The sequence below is a fragment of the Postia placenta genome, assembly GCF_002117355.1.
Source record: "Postia placenta MAD-698-R-SB12 unplaced genomic scaffold POSPLAscaffold_16, whole genome shotgun sequence".
NCBI lineage: Eukaryota > Fungi > Basidiomycota > Agaricomycetes > Polyporales > Adustoporiaceae > Rhodonia > Rhodonia placenta.
In genome coordinates, this window is record NW_020169847.1 from 43,001 (window position 1) to 62,365 (window position 19,365).

At 52.6% G+C, this 19,365-nt stretch overlaps 8 protein-coding genes across 8 annotated transcripts; 6 read left to right on the forward strand and 2 right to left on the reverse strand.

Annotated features, from left to right (window-relative positions):
- Window positions 1-195: 195 nt before the first annotated feature.
- POSPLADRAFT_1060928 (hypothetical protein) lies at window positions 196-604 on the reverse strand (the record flags this gene model as incomplete). The annotated part of the gene is made up of 2 exons (XM_024481319.1): window positions 196-344; window positions 553-604. The coding sequence occupies 2 exons, from the start codon at window positions 602-604 to the stop codon at window positions 196-198; spliced, it is 201 nt and encodes a 66-aa protein (XP_024334651.1).
- A 457-nt stretch (window positions 605-1,061) lies between these two features.
- On the forward strand, window positions 1,062-1,901 carry POSPLADRAFT_1049621 (hypothetical protein; the record flags this gene model as incomplete). The annotated part of the gene is made up of 4 exons (XM_024479802.1): window positions 1,062-1,194; window positions 1,421-1,521; window positions 1,628-1,693; window positions 1,893-1,901. 4 exons carry the CDS (start codon window positions 1,062-1,064, stop codon window positions 1,899-1,901), a joined length of 309 nt encoding a protein of 102 aa, XP_024334652.1.
- A 2,427-nt stretch (window positions 1,902-4,328) lies between these two features.
- Window positions 4,329-7,130, forward strand: POSPLADRAFT_1154882 (hypothetical protein; the record flags this gene model as incomplete). Its single annotated transcript, XM_024486893.1, has 6 exons — window positions 4,329-4,387; window positions 4,638-4,776; window positions 4,839-4,931; window positions 4,979-5,287; window positions 5,385-6,648; window positions 6,706-7,130. The coding sequence occupies 6 exons, from the start codon at window positions 4,329-4,331 to the stop codon at window positions 7,128-7,130; spliced, it is 2,289 nt and encodes a 762-aa protein (XP_024334653.1).
- A 1,302-nt stretch (window positions 7,131-8,432) lies between these two features.
- Window positions 8,433-9,854, reverse strand: POSPLADRAFT_1067618 (carbohydrate esterase family 16 protein; the record flags this gene model as incomplete). Its single annotated transcript, XM_024482205.1, has 5 exons — window positions 8,433-8,756; window positions 8,820-9,003; window positions 9,056-9,236; window positions 9,298-9,660; window positions 9,729-9,854. 5 exons carry the CDS (start codon window positions 9,852-9,854, stop codon window positions 8,651-8,653), a joined length of 960 nt encoding a protein of 319 aa, XP_024334654.1. The 3' UTR covers window positions 8,433-8,650.
- Window positions 9,855-12,753: 2,899 nt separating this feature from the next.
- Window positions 12,754-13,083, forward strand: POSPLADRAFT_1076050 (hypothetical protein; the record flags this gene model as incomplete). Its single annotated transcript, XM_024482880.1, has 2 exons — window positions 12,754-12,867; window positions 12,916-13,083. 2 exons carry the CDS (start codon window positions 12,754-12,756, stop codon window positions 13,081-13,083), a joined length of 282 nt encoding a protein of 93 aa, XP_024334655.1.
- A 1,705-nt stretch (window positions 13,084-14,788) lies between these two features.
- On the forward strand, window positions 14,789-17,211 carry POSPLADRAFT_1155226 (hypothetical protein; the record flags this gene model as incomplete). The annotated part of the gene is made up of 14 exons (XM_024486924.1): window positions 14,789-14,954; window positions 15,012-15,031; window positions 15,088-15,098; window positions 15,153-15,213; window positions 15,268-15,285; window positions 15,345-15,603; window positions 15,646-15,676; window positions 15,728-16,057; window positions 16,142-16,278; window positions 16,329-16,400; window positions 16,458-16,489; window positions 16,546-16,616; window positions 16,678-16,691; window positions 16,748-17,211. The coding sequence occupies 14 exons, from the start codon at window positions 14,789-14,791 to the stop codon at window positions 17,209-17,211; spliced, it is 1,686 nt and encodes a 561-aa protein (XP_024334656.1).
- A 572-nt stretch (window positions 17,212-17,783) lies between these two features.
- On the forward strand, window positions 17,784-18,212 carry POSPLADRAFT_1036480 (hypothetical protein; the record flags this gene model as incomplete). The annotated part of the gene is made up of 1 exon (XM_024477153.1): window positions 17,784-18,212. The coding sequence occupies one exon, from the start codon at window positions 17,784-17,786 to the stop codon at window positions 18,210-18,212; it is 429 nt and encodes a 142-aa protein (XP_024334657.1).
- Window positions 18,213-18,783: 571 nt separating this feature from the next.
- POSPLADRAFT_1060934 (hypothetical protein) lies at window positions 18,784-19,202 on the forward strand (the record flags this gene model as incomplete). The annotated part of the gene is made up of 3 exons (XM_024481320.1): window positions 18,784-18,959; window positions 19,011-19,018; window positions 19,054-19,202. The coding sequence occupies 3 exons, from the start codon at window positions 18,784-18,786 to the stop codon at window positions 19,200-19,202; spliced, it is 333 nt and encodes a 110-aa protein (XP_024334658.1).
- Window positions 19,203-19,365: the final 163 nt, after the last annotated feature.

Consider the following 19,365-nt stretch of genomic DNA (forward strand, 5'->3'; position numbering starts at 1 on the left):
AGTGGGAGCTGGTACTCGGTGACAGCGCCATATGGTCTGTCCACGAGTTTGTTGGAGCACGTCGCGCCTGCCTTTGCGTACGGATAGAGCGAGAAGTTGCCATACATCGCGGCATAGACCGGCCACGCTGTACCGCCATCCCCGGTTTGGTACTAGGGTCGGATGGATTGGGTGAGCGTTTGTGTACACGTAATTCTATGGACTGACGACATCGGTGTAGGAGTCGCCGAATGTCACGAGATTCTTGATCCGGCCTGGCTGCGGCCCTTGCGTCGCAGCAAGCTGTGCGGCGGCGAGGACGACAAGCGTCGTGAGGAACTCGAGGACTGCCAACGATTTGGCCTCTGTACAGAGTTGAGGACTTGCCTCTTATACTCACGAGAAGCACTGGTTGTGTCATGGGTTCGTGCATGCAACCGTCAAGCATATGGTACGGACGAGCGCGTGATCAATTTATTCGGGCCGTGCTCGTACAGAGGGCACTATTGTGCGAAGGTGAAGATGTCGAGTTCAGTCTACATGACGACTTCTTCCCGAACTGTGGCAACGCACTGAAGGTTGATGGGAAATGCCACTTGCCTGGATCTTTGAGGTCTTCGGCCATCACGTTCATGAATCCCATACTCTCTGGATATCCGTGCGCTGATGAACACCGGCAGGCTTCTGCCGGCTAGGCCCTTCGAGTAGCGAGGCAAGCACTCTTCTTTTTGAGCTCGAATTTCATAGAGCTGTCATGTGAGGCATTGCTGCCATAACGCTGTTAAGTTCTCTGTGGGTCTACGGTTGTTGGCCTCACTTTGATGCGGTGAAGTGAGCATGTGCAGCCGCGGCGTGCCGGCATGAATGTCTAGGATGATCGTGGCGCAACGGTCATGACACCGAAGAGATAGCGCGAAGACTGGCTTTATTGATCTGGCGTGGATTTGGCGATGACCTGGGGAGAGAATGGGAAGAGAGCCCCTGTGGTAAGGAAATCACTTATACCCTCGAGCTATGGCATTGATTGATTCTTCGTCTGCCACGCTCTATTACATCGGTCGCGGTCCGCCTTGCAAAAAAAAATGACCATTGGCATCGATGATGGCCGCGGGGCACACACAGAGGCTGGCCATCGAGTCCTCGATCTCGTATTGACTGATCAAGACTGGATGGTTCAGCACGTTGAGCAGTCTCTATGCGCGAAAATGCTTTTGCGTGTGTCTATGTACCTGCCCAACGCATCAGAATTGAAATCTATTTCACACGATATGTAGGCTCCCGTACAGAGGGATTGTTTCGTCAAAATTTCACACCAGCCGCGCCGGTCTATGGATAATCGGCATTACAACATAGCTCAGTCTGACGTGAGGTCAATTCCCACGAGTACTAATCATATAACAGATAACAGGAACACACCATGATATCAGAACGCATGCGACAGGTCGACGACCAGTCCCAACTATCATTACCAAGGTAGTAACGTATGGCGCGAGCTCATCCCAGTCGTTTGGTACAATAGATGTAAGAGCGTTCGATGTAGAGGTGCGGTGGGTAGACCTCATGGAGAGGCTGAATGGAAAGGACGGAATCGGCAGAGAATGCAGTCAAGACGTACAAATGAGTGCAATGCAATGCAAATTTGATATAGAAGAATGACAAGGCTCTGGTGGACATGAAGGAAAAGGGTATATATTGGAAGCATACAGGCGGAGAGGTGTGTGTGTATGAACGCAGTGTACGATTACCAAGGTACCAAGACATCCTGCCTACGTATCCCAAAAAGGTCCATGCATGAGTATGTGGACGGAGTGCGAAGACCCAAGAGTCATGTTGGGCGAAGGAAACAGCGCTAAGGCGGCGCTCGAATATTGTTAACTTATTTAGTCATTGCAATATTCTAACATTATATACAGGTATTATAATGATGCGTATCACGCATATGGGCGCCAATAAAAACATTATCAATATTGCAAGTCAAACATTTCGATGGGCACCGCCCTCGTCATGATTGTCTTTCATCTACGTCACATAACATCTCAGGAATATTTCCGTTCGCTTCTTCTGTGAGCCCGTTGCTGTCCAGCCTGAGCATGCCGAGGTGCTGGACGCGGACGCTCCTGACTCAGAATAACAATCACTACCATGCTCTCTAACTTGGCGGGCACTTTTGAATCAATGCAATCGAGCCTAGCTGTGGACACTGGAAGACACATTAAATTGAGATACTAAAGCACAAGATTAGCACAACTACTTGTTTTCAAAATCCGACTTGCTAAACTTGTCATCTACATAATGAACACTAGCAAGCCTTGAGGGCTGCACGATTCCCTTGAGTGAGTTCTCGTCTGCACGCAGTCGCTGTCTTTACTACTTTTCGCCGACTCTGTGGTGATATGGATTACCAATGCTCTAGTGCGGGTCCACAAATCATATGCCTGGACACATATATGTGATTCGTCGTGCCGCGCGCGATTCTCTTCGACAACACAATGATCGCAAGTCGCATCAACTCCTCCGAACGTACCATGGACGCGGAGCTCTTGACTTGGTTGTGCCACAGCTTGCGGTGCGTAGAAACAGTACATCTGCCCTTACCTTTGTATATTGACTACACAGTGCCGGCTTATCCGCTGTCTACGATCGTATGCTCTCTACCTTGGCTCTTTTATAACGCGTCTTCATGCTGTACCCTGCGAAAGATTATCCAATGACTGCTTCTCGTTGCGAATACTGCTTCTTCTCCCTTATACTGTTTTATCCTCAATAGGAGGATGCCTCATTCGTTTGTACTCATGCAAACTATGCTTCCGGCATACGGACCATACTATGTGGATAACATCTCCCGTGTAGTGTGTCGCGCCCACACCCGCTATTACGCGACTACTGATCCATGGAGGACTTCCTCATGCAAATCGTGGTTGACAGATCAAGTTCAGCGGTGATCTGGCCAGTTGCTGCAGGAAACGGACTAGTGGCCTGCATCAACGAACGCCCGGCATGTCTAGTCCTCATCCACCCCTCTGGCCTGCTTTTCCTTGTCTTAGCATGCAGCACTTGTAACCGACAGCCCGCTGGCCATGCTGTAACAAGTATTTGCCGTACAAGATTGGCTGGCGTGTGCTCATCCCGACTGCTCAAACGTTCATACTTTACATTCGCAGTTGCCTTATTGGTCCAGCTGTGGCGCTATCCCACGCCCGCTCGTCTGACAGCGTCTCCCTCACGTTTCCACCTTACGCTGGACACCTGAAGAAGTATGAGGCCGTCACTCAACTGTCTTATCGGTGACCATACAATCTAAAGAAGCGAGTTTGCTATCTCGCAGGAGATTGCGCTAAACGTTATGGGTTCTTAGTGAGTCGTCCTGATGTGGTGTCGCAGCCGTCCGCGTTCTGAGTATGTGCATGTATGGTGTGCTTACAAATTCCATTAGGCCAGGTGTCAAGGCTATTGAGATCTGACGACGCAGGAAACCCATGTCATAATAGAACCATTAAGGACGCTACAAAACATTCTGCATAAGCACTTTCTGGCAAATGCAACGTCGAACATTCTACACGCGTTAGTCTCGGAGACCGTCACTGTGCGCCGTGCTCACTTTCATGCCCTGCCATACAATCGTGCCCTAGGATGCCATCCTGCTGGTCATAGTTTTCGAGTACGGCATCCAGCGCGATGATCACTACACATGACAAGGATGGTTCTCCGGACACTCCAGCCTCACAGGCTTTACGATATTATGTTCTGGTAAGTCTATTAACATCTTCTCTGAGCGCTATGACGTTGTAGCATTTGAGCTCATGCGCGTTTCCGTCGATGGTCCTTCTGTCTCACGCTAACGAATAGGTATCGCTCTCTATTCCCACAATATGATTCACGCAGCAAGATCAGAGAGTTCCAGTAGAGTTTGCGCGGCTGACAGATTGTAAATACAGGTTGTAAGGTTAAAGCGCGCGTTGTACCATCGTTGTTATGGCTGTGCATCCCCCTTATTTTTCACCCTCCTTGCATGGGTCACATGATATTCATCAAAGCTATCACGGCCAATGTGACAATCGGACCGGCAGCAGGGACTCTTCTCGCCCGCGTGCGCGCGGTGTAGCTGGTCAGTGGGACTGAACCACAATCTACGTATAAGGTTCTCAATCCTGCGTCGGACGTATGCAGGTTCGTCGCTCCATTCGGTAGCAACTGCTCTACGAGCGATCTAATGCAACAGCTTGACCACGAGAGACTATGACTAAGTCGAGCAAAAGTGGAATGGTTCACGCGCTGACGTGAGACAATGCGCAATGACAAGGTTTGGTGTGGTCGTATACATGAGGCATTAGACGCACGAAGTTTGAATGATGGAGGGCGCGGCGGTATACCACACCGGGATGGCGCAGTCTGCATATACCAATCTGAGGTGAGTGTTCCGCCCTCTAAACTCCGTAATCTATCAGACTTCATCGTCGTCCATGCTGCAATGACGTTTCCAGTTGTCCGGTTCCATACCGGCGCTGGAGTGGAGCCTCATAAGACGGGCAATCGCACATCTTTACATTTCCTGGCGATCGCTCCACGCTACTCCCACCTAACAAATCCTCAAATCCAGTAATGTCGAGAACACGTAGACGTAGCGGGTCCAGAAAGGCTCGGTCAACGTCTACCTCCAGAAGCCGTTCAGGCAATGGCACGACACAGGGCTCCACGCTGGTTACCCGAGCAGGTCCCAGCGAGGGGGTGGGCGAATCTATACCTTTGAAAGAAATCAAGGTCCTCGACCGCGATGGACAGCCTGCTCATGACGCTGATGTGAGCCCACTGATCAGGAATAGTCAAGCTGATCGATTCAAATGTATAACACTTTCCTTCAGATGAATTCAGTACAGAGTCAGCAAGAGGTTCGTGAGGCGATGCTTCCCTATCAGGCTACCGTGGCAGTGTTCGAAGATAACGGCACCATGCAGGTGAGCTACGTTTACGCAAGCGTGTCTATGATACCAAATAATTGTAGGGACTGGGAAACGGCAAAGATAGCGAAGGAGACGAAGTAAACGAAGCAAACGGGGTTATGACTGAGGGTAGGGCGTTAATAGCCGATACATCGCTCACTATCGGTGCACCCTCCGATCACAATGACTCAAGGGAAGTCTCCACAGATGGAAAATTGGACGAGGAACTAGTGAGGAAGGTGCTACAAGACGCGCTCGAAGCAAAACGAAAACAAGAGGATCCATGGGTGAAGTGTGCGAAGGAGGTGTGGGAGTTTGAGGAGTCGTTGGTAGAGAAATGGAAAGAGGACATCAATAACCTATTGCTCTTCGTGAGTGCTTTACTCTGTTGCTCTAAATTATATATATGACCTGTTGCTGCTCTGTCGACTTCCCGTAACGCATGCTGATACGGGATGTTTTTTTCAGTCAGGTCTATTCTCCACCGTCCTCACCGGGTTCATCGTTCCTTTCTATGTCACCCTCGCCGCCACACAGGCACTCATCTCCATGTCAGGCCATCTCAGCGTCGTCGCGGCTGATGCGGGACACACCACCATTGCCAACTGGTTGATCTCCCTTTCCGCTGACTCTCAGTTCTCTTCTGGACCATCATCCACAATCATTGCTGTCGCCGTGCTGTGGTTCGCCGCACTGATCCTCAGTCTTGGTGCGGCGTCGGTATCAATCTCCATTAGCCAATGGTTGCACCACCACGTTAATGGCACTTCGAAGACATCGCAGAGGAGCGTTCGTGTGTGGTTCTTCCGCCGCCGAGGATTGACACGCTGGGGTGTCGAGCAAGCTGTGGCTATTCTGCCGCTTCTGCTACAGTTTGCTCTTGTCCTCTTCCTCCTTGGCCTCGACATCCTTCTTTGGACGCTCAGCACTGCAGTGGCAGGCGTTGCAACCGTCCTCAGTATCTTGCTCCTTGTACCCACCATTTTCACAGCCATCATCCCATCCCTTTCGCCGGACTGTCCTTTCAAATCGGCGCAGGCGTGGTGGTTTTTCCGCTTCTGGAGATGGGCCATGCGGCAGTTCGAAAAGTTGTGGTTCGGCGGGACTGGAAGCGGAAAAATCATATGCAGGATCTGGAACCAGTGCTGCCGGACAGAGAAGTGGAGGACACGTCGGGACCTGCCTGCATTGGGAGACTGGAGGGAGCTGGACAACTTCTGTATGCAAACACTGGAGGATGTCGATGGAACCAAGCTGAAAATGCTTGTCGAGGCCAACTCGCGTGTCATGGACGAGACATTTCTCAGCACCGTCGTCCAACCTTGTCTTCTGCAAGCTGATGTCAGCGAAGCGCTTCTCGCATTCTACGAGATCGTGGATCACCGAGCACACGATCACGATCAAGACGAAGAACATTCACCACGCTGGTATTATCGAGAACGGGACTATCAGGTTGTTGACATGCTGGGGCACATGTCGATTGCCTTGTTTGAGAAGGTCGCGTCCAACGAGACTCGCATGGATGATGAAACCCGCAAAAAGGAGCAAAAGCACATTTTGAAACTTGTCAACCGTCTTCTAAATGGGATGCCGAGGACGACGTCCGGAGTTTACAGCTGGCTTTTGGACATGTGGGCGACGACAAACATCCCTGATGAAATACGCATCGATGTCGCCCTGTCCCTCGGTAGGCACCATTGGTGGTTCCACTCTGTCGGTATCGACACAAGTAGTACGTATTCAGTTCATACAAGACTGCTCGATCAGTCTGCTTATACCACGTCCACAGCTTGCCAGAAGATCGTCACATTCCTTTCAAACACCAGAAAGGAGCTCGGCAGCGGCATCAGATCATTCCAATGTTCAAATGCTGTATTGTGTCTTTCTGCGGATTTCCCTTTATCGCACTCTGGTCCATTATGCGAAGACATTCAAGGCGCGCTGGGCATTGTGGCGAAATATATTAGCTCGTCCGACATAAAGTTCGTGGCCCAGGAGATCACTGCAGCACATGAATGGCCGTATGTCTACCGCATGATTAAGGCATGTGCGAGCATCATCAAACGGGATGCTAGCCTGTTCACGAAGCATACTATTGACTCATTGGCGAGATGTGCTGAGCAGTGGCCCCCGGATGATGATCAGTATGCCAACACACAAAGGGCAATGAAGCGGATACGGAAGCGGTTTGCACAATCTCAGGAGAAGCAGTGATGATCATTTTCGTCCTTTCTTTCCTTATAACGGCTAACGACGCGGTTGCAGTGCCCTATTAAGGAACAATGCCCAAGAGACGCAGCTGACCATAACCGAAGAGCCGCAACAGGCCAACGCTGACACTTCTGAGAACAGTCACTGCCAAAAAGCACAACAGTTACAGCGATAATCGATGCGGATGCTTAGTGCTCATCGGGAGTTCGATTCCTGCTCGCCTGAGGTACTCAATGTTCTCTCCGGCTTTTGGTCCCGGCATTGAATCGACTAACGTTTTAGGTCCTATGATTATTTCTGCGTATGGCATAATTTGTAGGAGCACGTCGCGCACTTTCTACGGAAGGCATAGGCTACGTGACCTAATACAGACCGCTGCGGCAGTTCAAGTATTATAAGCATGCTCTCACGGAGAGTTCTCACCATGTCCTGCGGCTTCTTGAAGGAGCAATCATGTCGCATGCATCTCTACTGAGCGACTGCAGATATCTGATCAGGATCAGGCCATACAACAAATCGCGCCAGCAGATCATCTCACCTATTCCGCGCTTTCGACGGTTCGCCGGTGATCTGGAATTCGGACATCATGAGACTACATTCGTGTGTTTCAATGTGAGACAACACGCCAGATAACAAGACGGACACGAACTCGAGTCACCGGCGTAGACGGTAAGTGGCAATGCCGGTATGCCATACTACAAGGAGAGCATTCAACCACTGGTAGAGCAGAATTTTTCTCGACATGCGAAGACTTCAATCTGGACCTGCACCACTGGCATATGTAAATGCGCGTCGAGAATTCGGAGTGCAGATTCAGATCGCAATTGCCAGGCCTGGTAAACTCGAGTCGCGGACTGTTCTCTGCATTCCCTCATCCGGGTAACTATACGACGGGGTGACATACAGAGCTCGCTGAGTTACGTATAACAGTCGATAGTGTTAAGCACGGCGCGGTGGATATCACCGTTAGACCTGACGGCTGATCGATCGATCGCGCCTAGCATTGATGGGTGCTGATTTCTTTCATAGGACATGACCGCGCGGAATCATTCAAGACTCGAGTATTCTTCGTGACATCGTGGACGAAGGGTCATCTTGAGTGACCTCGCTATGAAACAGCGACGTGCTCGCTCGCGTACTTTGACCTGCCACGCGACTCAGAAAGAGCGCTTTTGAGTCTGCAGGCAGCATAATAGCCGCGTGCCGAAGGAAGAACTAGGCCCACTGGCGAGCGAGCTCCCTTCGCCGCGTCATTTGATTACCGTGTCATTTTTGTGACTATAATGGTGTGGTTCGCAGCGTTCACAAATCGATGCATGTATTTCTGTGTTCGAGCTACCTCGAATAGTCCCTCTTCTCGTTTAGCGCTATGATCCTAGATACCTACATCAATCCTCCATACATTCCGTCATCCCGGTGAGTTGGTGCACAATTATACAACTATCCAAGGTCCCATTGTTCATGAGTACCAGGGCATGTCATCAGAGAATATTCTCCATCAAAATCCCACTTCATGGTTCGCCTCAAAGAAGCCATGTAATCCAATCAGACGAATTCCGAACGATTGCAGAGGAGATTTCTCGCGCAATCACCCTGTCTGTCTGTTCCGACGGGTGCAGCTCGTCGTACCTGCGCGCGTAGCTATGTTAGGGACGACCATATGCAGCATCACAACTCTGCTCCGCCACGTACCACAGGAAGCTGTCGCGCGCAGTCCCTTCCGCGACTGTGCAATCCGCGGTCTCGCCAGTGCTCTCATTTAGCTGGAAGACGCACGAGTTGATGCAGCCGGTCACATTCAGAGGCGCTGTGCCGTTAAGGTAGTTCTGTGGATTGGCACGGATGTCTGAGATCAGCCCGTACGAATCAAAGAGGCCTATACTTTCCGATTAGCGACTCTGAGATGAATGTGCACTGCGCTCACGTACCGAGGTGAGCGCCTTCAAGAGTCGGAACCAGTGCTTGAAGCATAAGCGAGGCCAAAGCATTGTGCGACGTAGTCAATTCGGTCATGAATACGTTCCACTCGGTTGTATTCCGCTCCTCAGTCCAGTAGCGGTTCGGGTACGAATAGGTGGAATACAGAATTGTGTCTTGTAAAGGTAGCATCTGGCATGCAAATCTATCTCAATACATGCCTTCGGCTACTGCGTTTATAGAAGGTACGTACGTTCTGCATGATGAAATTTCTGGCTCCACTCGCATATAGAACCTTGATCCACTCGACTGAACAGGTTACCGTGTCGACGAGTGTCACACCGGGTGTTTGACTCCCTGTTAAAAGCGCGTTGACACCAACATCATTCGTGCCGATCCATAGGGTGTACATAGTGCTTGTTGGATCGAGTTCCAAAGAGCCGTTGTACTTGTCTGTGAAGTATAGGGGAAGCTGGCTTTCGAACACAGAGGGAAACGGCTTGTACGTCAGGTAGTTCGAGCACGTCGCGCCTGATCGCGCGAACGGATAGAGCGTGAAGTCGCCATACATGGCTGCGTATACTGGCCATGCCGTCGCATTGTCTCCAGGTACATACTATGTTGCCGTAGTCCAGGTGAGTGTCCCCAAAGGAATATGAGCGAGAGTAAGGAGTATCTACGAACCACATCAGAGTAGGAGTCCCCAAACGTCACGAGGTTCTTGATCTGACCAGGATATACACCCTGTCCCTCCCCGAGTTGCGCCACGGCGAAGATGACAAGCGTCGTGAGGATACCGAGGACTGCCATGGGAATGGGGCTCGCGCACGCACATCGTGCCGTTCTTTCTTATACGCGAGAGAAGCGGAACGGTCATGGGTACAAACGGCAGCCTCGGAACGCCATGTATTTGTCGAAGGCAGTGTGTGAGATGCTCCTGAGTACCGTGTGGCTAGGCGCGTGATCACCTCGCGGGCCGTGCAGATGGCACTCCCGCCGGGGAGATTTTTCGACGAGCTCATTCCGCACTCGGGGCAGGATATTTTCTGCGACATTCCCAACGTGGTACTGGCAAGCCCGAACTTCCTCCGGAGACGCGTCGCTTGCGCCAACGCGATCTGTCACATCCCCGTGATCATATAGTGACAGCGGCGTCACATCTAGTGTGCGATACTCAGCTCAGAGAAATTGAGGCCCAACGTCTTGCCTCTCTGATTATAATGCTGTGTCAAAACTGTTAATATCCCATCATGCATTGAGTGATAACGCACTCGCCAGGTGCTAGCTCGACAGATGTTCAAGGAATCCGGAACTATTACTCGCCTTGCATCCAGCACACAAATTTTCTTCCCCCAATGTACTCATGCAACCTGTCACTATTGCGCGGGATCCGATAAACTGGGTATGGACTAGCCCCTTTTCTGCACAAATGAGCCGTATATCATGCTACCTGGTACTCGCTCAGTCCCTAAGAATAGCCCACAAGCCATCGCTCAAGTGTGGGATCCTCGAGGATTATTCTTTTTACCCACTCATCCAAGTATCTAGCTGTTATGCATGCTACAGATGCCAGATTGCGGAGAATGTCCTCGTGACGTACGACCAATGTACGACCAATGTACTGTGCATCGCAGGCAGCGATATTCCATGTGTATCCATCTGATACTATACTGGTGAGTTCCTCCGACGCATTATTATCGGCCCGAATTGCTCATATTTATAAGTTCCCGAATAAGCGCTGATGACCAGGAGGTGCAAACGGTCTCTATGATGTCTGGAGGACAGACTTGTGCCTCTAACCTCCTCATCACATAGTCTTGCATTCATTCATCTTGGGCAACCTTAACTTAAATCGTCTTCCTTTAACGCTTGTGCGGACATAAACCGACCCGTGGCTCCACGATGCGCTAAGTGCGTGAGATCGACAGAGGATCCACCAGACGTCACTAGTCTAAGATTGTCTCAAAACCTGCGGATTGTGATCGTTCTACACCAGACCAGCCGATCGTGGCCTCACAAACCTGTTTCTTTCCCTATCATTCGTCCTCCGCGCTTCGCGGCGTGGCGGCCACGGGCAACACCAATGTCCTTAAAGAGCGCTCCACTGCAATCTGTAACGCCCGTAGTCCGATTTTTTGATGCCGGACGCCGCGTGCTTCAGACATCGTGAATGCAGTCAACTTGTCTTCCTCGAAGCACTGGTCGCAGCCAAGAAGACTGGCCTACGACGAACGCACCCGATCTAGGTGCTCCAGCAAAGTATGCTCACACATCTGTCTGTTGAGTACGTCATATCTTTCATGGTTCATGGCAGTGTATGTGAAACAGCCTTGTGTTAAACAGTGGCGTCGAGACGAATCTCGATCGGTTGTCCATATCGCAAATAGATGTCTACTCAAAACGAGGGGGATCAAATATTCTTCCATTCTACGGCCTTTCCTCGAGGTATTCACGGCTCCACCGCACTCTATCGAGGCTTCCGAGGCTCGCTGCCGCTATGCAAGTCGCAATTTCTGATCTACGCATGCCATTATGTATCGGCTGCGAAGGACAATGTTCTGGTACGCGTTCTATTAACATCCTTGTGGTATGGGGACTCCCGTGCTGATGCGGAGATAGCTCGCGCACAACACGCTACGCCCCGGCGGTATACCCCAATGCCTCTTATCCTCCATTGTCCGGGGGATCACCGCAAGCGACGTCAAGCATGCCTGGATCCTGCCACAATCTCTGTGAGGACGGCATCCTCGTATACGAGGACCCGAGATAAACTGTGGGATCGCGGTCGCGGCCTTCACATGACGCTCGAGTGTGTTCGACGAAAGTTCGCTCGGGCTTGTCGAGAGCCTAGAGTCCTGAGAAGGGCGCTGCACCCGTCAATGCTTTCCGTAAACATAGCGCTGATTCTCCATATCGCTACCGACATCCTTCATCTTCGACCAGCATCTCGGCGTATTTGCAAACCGTAAGTGCGATTTCGCTGTTAACCACTCGGAGCCGCCGAGCAAATCGGCCAACGTGTGCAGTGGCATCACCTGCTGCTGCGGGTGTACCTTGGTGGACTGTCCTCGGAAGCGTTGACCTTCTGATCAATATTCTTCATGGAGAAGGTCGATCCCTACCCACGTCCCCGACCGCTCCCAATGCGCTTGGCAGACGCATGCGAGCTCGCCTATGTGACAGCCTTCTCCCATCTGCTCCATAACACCGCGCACGGCATCTCTGCATCAGTCCATCTACGCATCAGGTCTTATCTTTATTGCTTCCAGCGCGCAGAAGCACAGAAGGTTAGCGTTGTGTTCAGGAGACTAGATCCCGCCTGTCATCAGTCGAGCATTTTCGACATAAGAGCGGAGGCGCCTGCAACATGGCAGGCACCGGTGTTGCGGATTGCCTTAAAAGCCTATCGTGCCCGCCGGGACGGCCCGCAGCTAGGGACGAGTTGGCTGACGGATGCATTTTTCAGCATGCATCACGTATTCCACTCGACGTGCTAACACATGACTAGCAGGCGAGCCGACTTGCAAATGGTGGTCTCCATGCAGCCCGCCAGCCTTGTGTAGGGTCGCTCGGCAATGTGCGATCGGTGTGATCGGACGTCATCGATGGTACAGATCGCCAAGGTCGTTGCCCCAGGTCAATAAATCTATGCTGAGACACCGTCTCGGAGCCGCAGCTCGGCGTGCTTGGGCTGCTTGGCGCGGGGAAAATGGCACAACGACAGTCGGGACCGGCGGCGCGGCAACAGAAATGGATTGAGACACCGGAGGGCGACCTCTGGTTCGGGCGATTTGTTGCCTCCGCGCCAGAAGCGGCAGATGCTGTGCGCGCTTTGTTTCCTGCGACCTCCCATTGGCTCTGACGCACATAGCTCCCTGAACATGGCGCACAGGCCGAGAGTTCCCCGGCGGAGCATGTGCGATCCCCATGCGGAAACGCGCGTTCAGGGAAGGGGAGCCTTTGTGCTGCCTGGCCGCTCTACCGCCTCTGCGTCCAGGATGAACCGATTGGGCCCGCGCGGACGCGGTTTGCTTTCTAGATGACTGGGCCTGGGCTGTCGTGCTGGGCGCATGGTAGGCATTCTGGTATCGATCTGGCAATGCGCACCTCACGCCTGCTCGTTTACAGGGCGCCACGGTAGATGGATGCAGACTCAGCTCTGTCCATGAGCGTGCTCTGGGCCACGGTTGGCGGGCACGCCGAGGCACGATCAGGCAATGGCAGCAGTGGGGTCCCCTTGTGTGGTACTCCGTTATCCTGTTCGCGTGACAATTCATTGTGCAGCTGGCTCGGCTGGTGTCGGCGCCGACGACGAAGAAGCCGAGCACGGAAGGATGCTTTCCTAATTATCCTGCTTATCTCGATAGAGTGGCTGACAGTGGGCTTGGCCCCACTGCTCGCATCGAAGTGATGAGGTCTGTCCCTTGGCGTCGAGGCATGGGGCATTTTGACATCAGCTTTAGGTGAGTTCATATTGCTGAGAGGATGTTCTGTCCGAAAGCACTCCTCCAAAGGCCATCGTTTTGTCGATGTTACTGAGCCTGTTCTTGTTACGTTGTTATCGAGCTTTCAGTAACCGCATCCTGTGTGCCGTCTTTGAACTGCGAAGCTCTTCGGGCTCCACCTCGTTGAGTTCAACAGAATGTCTTCTATGCTGCTTCATATCGGGGAGACATATTTTACCTTGGCAGCCGTCGGCAGCAGTTTCGCGAGAACGATCAGCGTGCTATGTTGCGAGCTCGATCGGAATGCTAACTAGAGTCGCAGTGCGTACAAAACTTCGATGATATAGAATAGAAAGTACTACTGAATGGCCGTCACCAATGTCACAGAGACTAGGACCCCGGTGAGCTGCGATCGGCCCCAACGAAGGACCTGACCCTACTCGAGCTTCCTAGGAAGCACATTGCAAATGCGTCCCTCAAATCTGTTCATCCATGATGTACGTGGACCCGGGCCTGTCCATGGCCGGGCTCTGTGTACCTCGTGTTCCGCCAGCGGCAACTTCGGCAATGGCCAACAGGTAGTGTCGCTGTCCGTCATATTTAGCCCTGCGACTGCGCTGACCGCTCTTCGCGACAGCGTGATTCTTTGTCTTCTGAGGGAGGATTCTTGTCTTCGTTATAGCGGGCTTATGGATTGCGAGGATAGAGACAGGCCGCCCAAAATAATGCGCAGCTTCAATGAATGGGCCGTAACACCCGAGGGTGTCCGCGGCGGCGGTTAGATAAGGGGCGATCATCTCGTTACGTCCGAATGATTATCAGATAAGACTAGTCCGAACTGATAATTCTATTCATAGTGACAGTGCCAAGACCGCTCGTCCGACAGCGGACGAGATTCGTAAGTTTTGACAGTATTCAAGGCTCTAGCGTTGGGAGCAAGCGGGATGGAGAGGAGAGGTCAGTCTGATAATATCCACATGACAGAAGCTGAAAGGGGAGCGTAAGCAGACTTCTATTCCCAGTTCTAGCGCACCAGCCGTGCTCCCCGCAATTCACCAATCGGGCGTGCCGATCTGCCGGCGCCTTCGATCGAGTCCTTTTTCGGGCCTAGCTCCGACTCCGACTTCCCCCGCACGCGACGTCAAACGCCATACTATTTCACTAAGATCCCATCGGCCTCTTGCAGAGTATCTGATAAGATGAGCGGCTCTGGTTCGTTCCTCCCTAGTGGTGCTCCCCCACCTGCTCAAATACTCGGCTCCCCTTCTCAGAGCCCCACGCGCTCAGGTTACTCTCGTCATGGACTCCCCTGTCGAAAACAAGGCGTCCTATGCTGCCGACAGTGCTGACGAGAAACAAGCCGCCGATGCCCTCTCCTACTCCTCCGAGTCGAGTGTCCCCCCGAGGCGGAAATTGCCCATACCATTGCAGCTCCTCATGATCATATTGACCTGCCTATGTACCTGTACGTCCCTCGCTTCTGAAAATGCGTGACACGTCATTTACACCGGCATCTGTCTAGTTGGCAACCACTGGTCCAATGTGAGCACATCCATACTTCTTTTACTGCTACTTTCATCTAACTGTCGCACTACTAGGGCCTCATTGTGTCAGTGAACGGGGGAACCCTTCGTCGGCTAGGCAGACGCTGACGTCCTTGTAGCGCACTCAAAACAACTGTCATCAAGGAGACCCACATAAACAACTCCCAGTTCGCGACATTGGTACGCCATGGTACATGCATATTCTCGCACATTCTAATTGGCATGATGCTGTAGGTTGCCATCACTAGTCTAGTCAGTGGCAACCTATGCCCTAGATAGCCGCTGATGCTAACGCCTGGATCTGCGGCCAGATCAACACATTCCTATGCATCGGCTTCGGTTTCTGTATAGACAAGTGGGGTGGCGCACCAACCTCGGTCGTCTTCGCTGGCTTCCACCTTGCCGGGTCCATCATCCTCGCGGGCGCTGCCACGAATAACCTCAACAGTTACCCTCTTCTTATTGCTGGCAAGGTGGTTGCGGCTATCGGAGACGGGTCGCTGGACAACGCTCAGCACAGGATCTTCTCAACGTACTTCGCTCCTGGGCGCGGTTTTGCAGGATCTATCGGTTAGTTCCCCCTACTTTCTCCCAGTTCAATGCTCACCCCAGTTATGTTTTTGATGACCGTAGGAGCAATATGGTAAGTTCTCGTCTTTGTTTGCAATGCTGAGGTCCTCACGCGACAATGCAGGGGCGTAGCCAACCTCGCGCAGTTCACCGGCCAGGCTACCGCCAACATTATCACGGAGCGTCTAGGCTCCTACGCCTATGCGATGTGGATAAGCGCTGCAATTGGTGGCTTCTCCTTCCTCTGCGCCGCCACTGTCGTGTTCCTCGACCGCTACCTGCGCACGCACTACGATATCACTGACCACACAAGCGGCAAGCAGCACACGGGTGCGACACGGCGCGCCGCCTTCCGCTTCTCTGCAATCCGCCGCCTTCCGATCACTTTCTGGATCGTCGTCGCGTTCGCCGTCTTTGAGAACGCAGGTGTGCAGGCGTTTGTGTCTATCTCGACGTGAGTCACGTGACCGCGACGGCTTTCTGCCTCCCTTTGTGCAGGAACCCGATGCTGATCATCGACATTGATCTGCACACGTAGGCAATTCGCGCAGCAACGCCTAAAGAAGGGCGCTGTCATTGGTGGATGGGTCTCGAGCTTCTATCTGCTGCTTCCCGCGTGCTTGACGCCGTTCCTGGGGATCTACATTGATGCCTTCGGGCAACGGATAAGCTTCTGTGAGTCGGCTGCTCTCTTCTACGTACGCGCACTGATGGAGCACCCGCAGTGCTCATTTCCGGCCTTACATTCCTCATTTCCATGCTGCTGCTTAGGTTTTCGGAGACCGTTCCTACCTTTAGTAAGTCATTGATTTGGCGCTTGAGCGGGCCTTATTAACCCCGCTCGCGTCCCTTAGTTGCGGCATATGTCTTTTACGCGCTGTCGCAGGTATGTATTGTCTTGGAATTCGGGCCTGGCCATTTGCTGATCGTGTCGATCCACAGTGCGTGACGCCAGCGCCGCAAGTGGAGATAGTGCGGAACATCATCCCTGACCCACAAGACTATGGAACCGGGTAAGTGGGCATGCGAGATCTTGCGTACAATCGTCGCTCATGGCATTGCCCATATCTGCAGATTTGCCATCAAGAGTACGTACTTGCGCCGGGCGGTGCGCCACGATCTGCTCACGAACCTTCTGTCGCAGAATCCGTAGTTCAGGCGTCAATTGTCATCATCACGACGGCGGCAGGCAAACTGCAGGACATGTCGCCGACCAACTCGCTCGAGTCTGCCGTGAGCCTTTGGCTTGCGTACGCCTTCATCTCCGTCGCGATCGCTAGCGTGCTCCTCCTCATCGCGTACATCTCGCCCGAGACGCTGCCCGCCGCGCGTCTTTCCGAGGTGTCCCCGCGTGCGCTACCCGCAGAAGTCGAGCGCCTTTGCGAGCGACGCGGTGTAGACATGCCGAAGGAGGAGCTCGAGGCGGCGGTGAGTGAGGTCAAGGCGAAGGAGCGCCGCCTGAAGGCTGTCGACCCGCGCGCAGAGTGGGCACGGTGGGCATGCCTCGTGGGGGGCGCTGCGGTCATCGTGATCGGGTGGATCATGTTTGGGCTCGGCATCGAGTGGGGCGTGCACGGCAACGTCATTGCGGGCACGGTAGGGTGGTAGATGCGCCATATGTAAAATGGAAAAGATAAAATGCATACCACACTGTAGTATAAGGACATCTTGGCTGGTCTGTAGTCTTAGCTTATTCGCTATCAATGCACCTCTCGCTTTCTTGGCACCAAGCACAGCTATACATGCATAGCAATGTGATGCTCGAAGATAGATTCGGCGCATCAGCCGCCGTGTCTGGCGTGCGGCTACGTAGTCTAGTAGAAGCATAACAGACGTATCACTGAGATCAAGTATCTGGATCGACAGGCCACGAACAGCCTGCTTTGATAATTAATAGTGCGCCTCATGCTTGACCTTTGGCTCGATAGCTATGCAATTGCTTTGGTCACACCCGTACGCCATGTACGCACGCATTCGACTTAGACACGCTTTGATAATGTAGCTATGTATATATATATGCTCCCTGGGTGCATCGTACCCATCGTCCAAATCTTCTTTTCACTCACTATGTGAATAACTTACTATAACAGGTTATGAGCTCCGTGCTCAGCTTGTGAAACGGACCAATCAAACTTAATACCGAGCTCGAGCTCCAACTCGCACTCTTGTCTTACATCGCTATGGCCAAATCTCTTTCTTTCTTGATCGAGGCGCTTACCGGAGCCGACAATTGGCGATTCTGGAAGGTACGCCTCTTGTACATCCTTGCTGATGCAGAACTCTGGGACTACGTGAGCGGCGGCCACACGTGCCCAGCGCCCGCAAAGGCAGATGCGAAAGAAGAAGAGAAGGCTGTGAGGGAGGAGAAAATCATAAAATGGAAGGCAAAGGGTCGACCAGCACTTACTGCGATTCGTTTGCGGGTAGCTGACAAAGTACTCATCTCAGTCAAGGCAGCCCAGACGAGTCGCGATGCGGGCACAACGCTCGAGACGATGTACGAGGCACGGACGTGCTCGCGATCGTCTAAGCGCACCGCACAAAGTCCCGCGCGCAGAGGACCAAGACGTCGAGGGATTCACTCGACAAAGGACGGGCTACCGGGATGACCTGGCAACACTCTAGAAACAGCCGCTCATCAGCCTCGCAGGATACTGCTGGATTTCTGGCACGTATCAGGATTGGAATGACGGCGAAGATTCGTGTTTGCTTCAGCTTGTAGCTAGCAAATATGGCAGAGCGAGTCAAGAAAGAGCCATGAAACGCCTGATCATGTGACTTACTATCGTAACAAGTGTCTGTCCTCCTTGAATTGGAAGCCATGAATCATAGTCTGCCCGCGGGAGATTACCTTCGACTATACTTCGAAATTCCAACCTTTTGCGCTGTCTCTTTCATGCCGTGACACTCATGTCATGGCCGTCGCGCCGCGGTCCTCCCAGACATTCACACGGCACGCCGTGGCTGCACATGCTAACCTCATCATAGCAAAGTGAGGAACAATCGTGGATCCAGAGACATCAATAGCGTTATAGCAGCAATGCACCACATGACAGCTCTATGAAATTCGAGTCCAAAAAGAAGAGTGCTTGCCTCGCTACTCGAAGGGCCTGGACGGCAGAAGCCTGCTGGTGTTCATCAGGTCACGGCTATCCAGAGGGTATAGGATTCCTGACCGTGATGGCCGAAGACCTCAAAGGTCCAGGCAAGAGACATTTCCCATCAACCTCCAGTGCGTTGCCACAATTCGGGAAGAAGTCGTCATGCAGACTGAGCTCGACTAAGCTCGACGTCTTCACCTTCACACAGAAGTGCCCTCTGTACGAGCACGGCCCGAATAAATTGATCACGCGCTCGTCCGTACCATATGCTTGACGGTTGCATGCACGAACCCATGACACAACCAGTGCTTCTCGTGAGTATAAGAGGCAAGTCCTCAACTCTGTACAGAGGCCAAATCGTTGGCAGTCCTCGAGTTCCTCACGACGCTTGTCGTCCTCGCCGCCGCACAGCTTGCTGCGACGCAAGGGCCGCAGCCAGGCCGGATCAAGAATCTCGTGACATTCGGCGACTCCTACACCGATGTCGTCAGTCCATAGAATTACGTGTACACAAACGCTCACCCAATCCATCCGACCCTAGTACCAAACCGGGGATGGCGGTACAGCGTGGCCGGTCTATGCCGCGATGTATGGCAACTTCTCGCTCTATCCGTACGCAAAGGCAGGCGCGACGTGCTCCAACAAACTCGTGGACAGACCA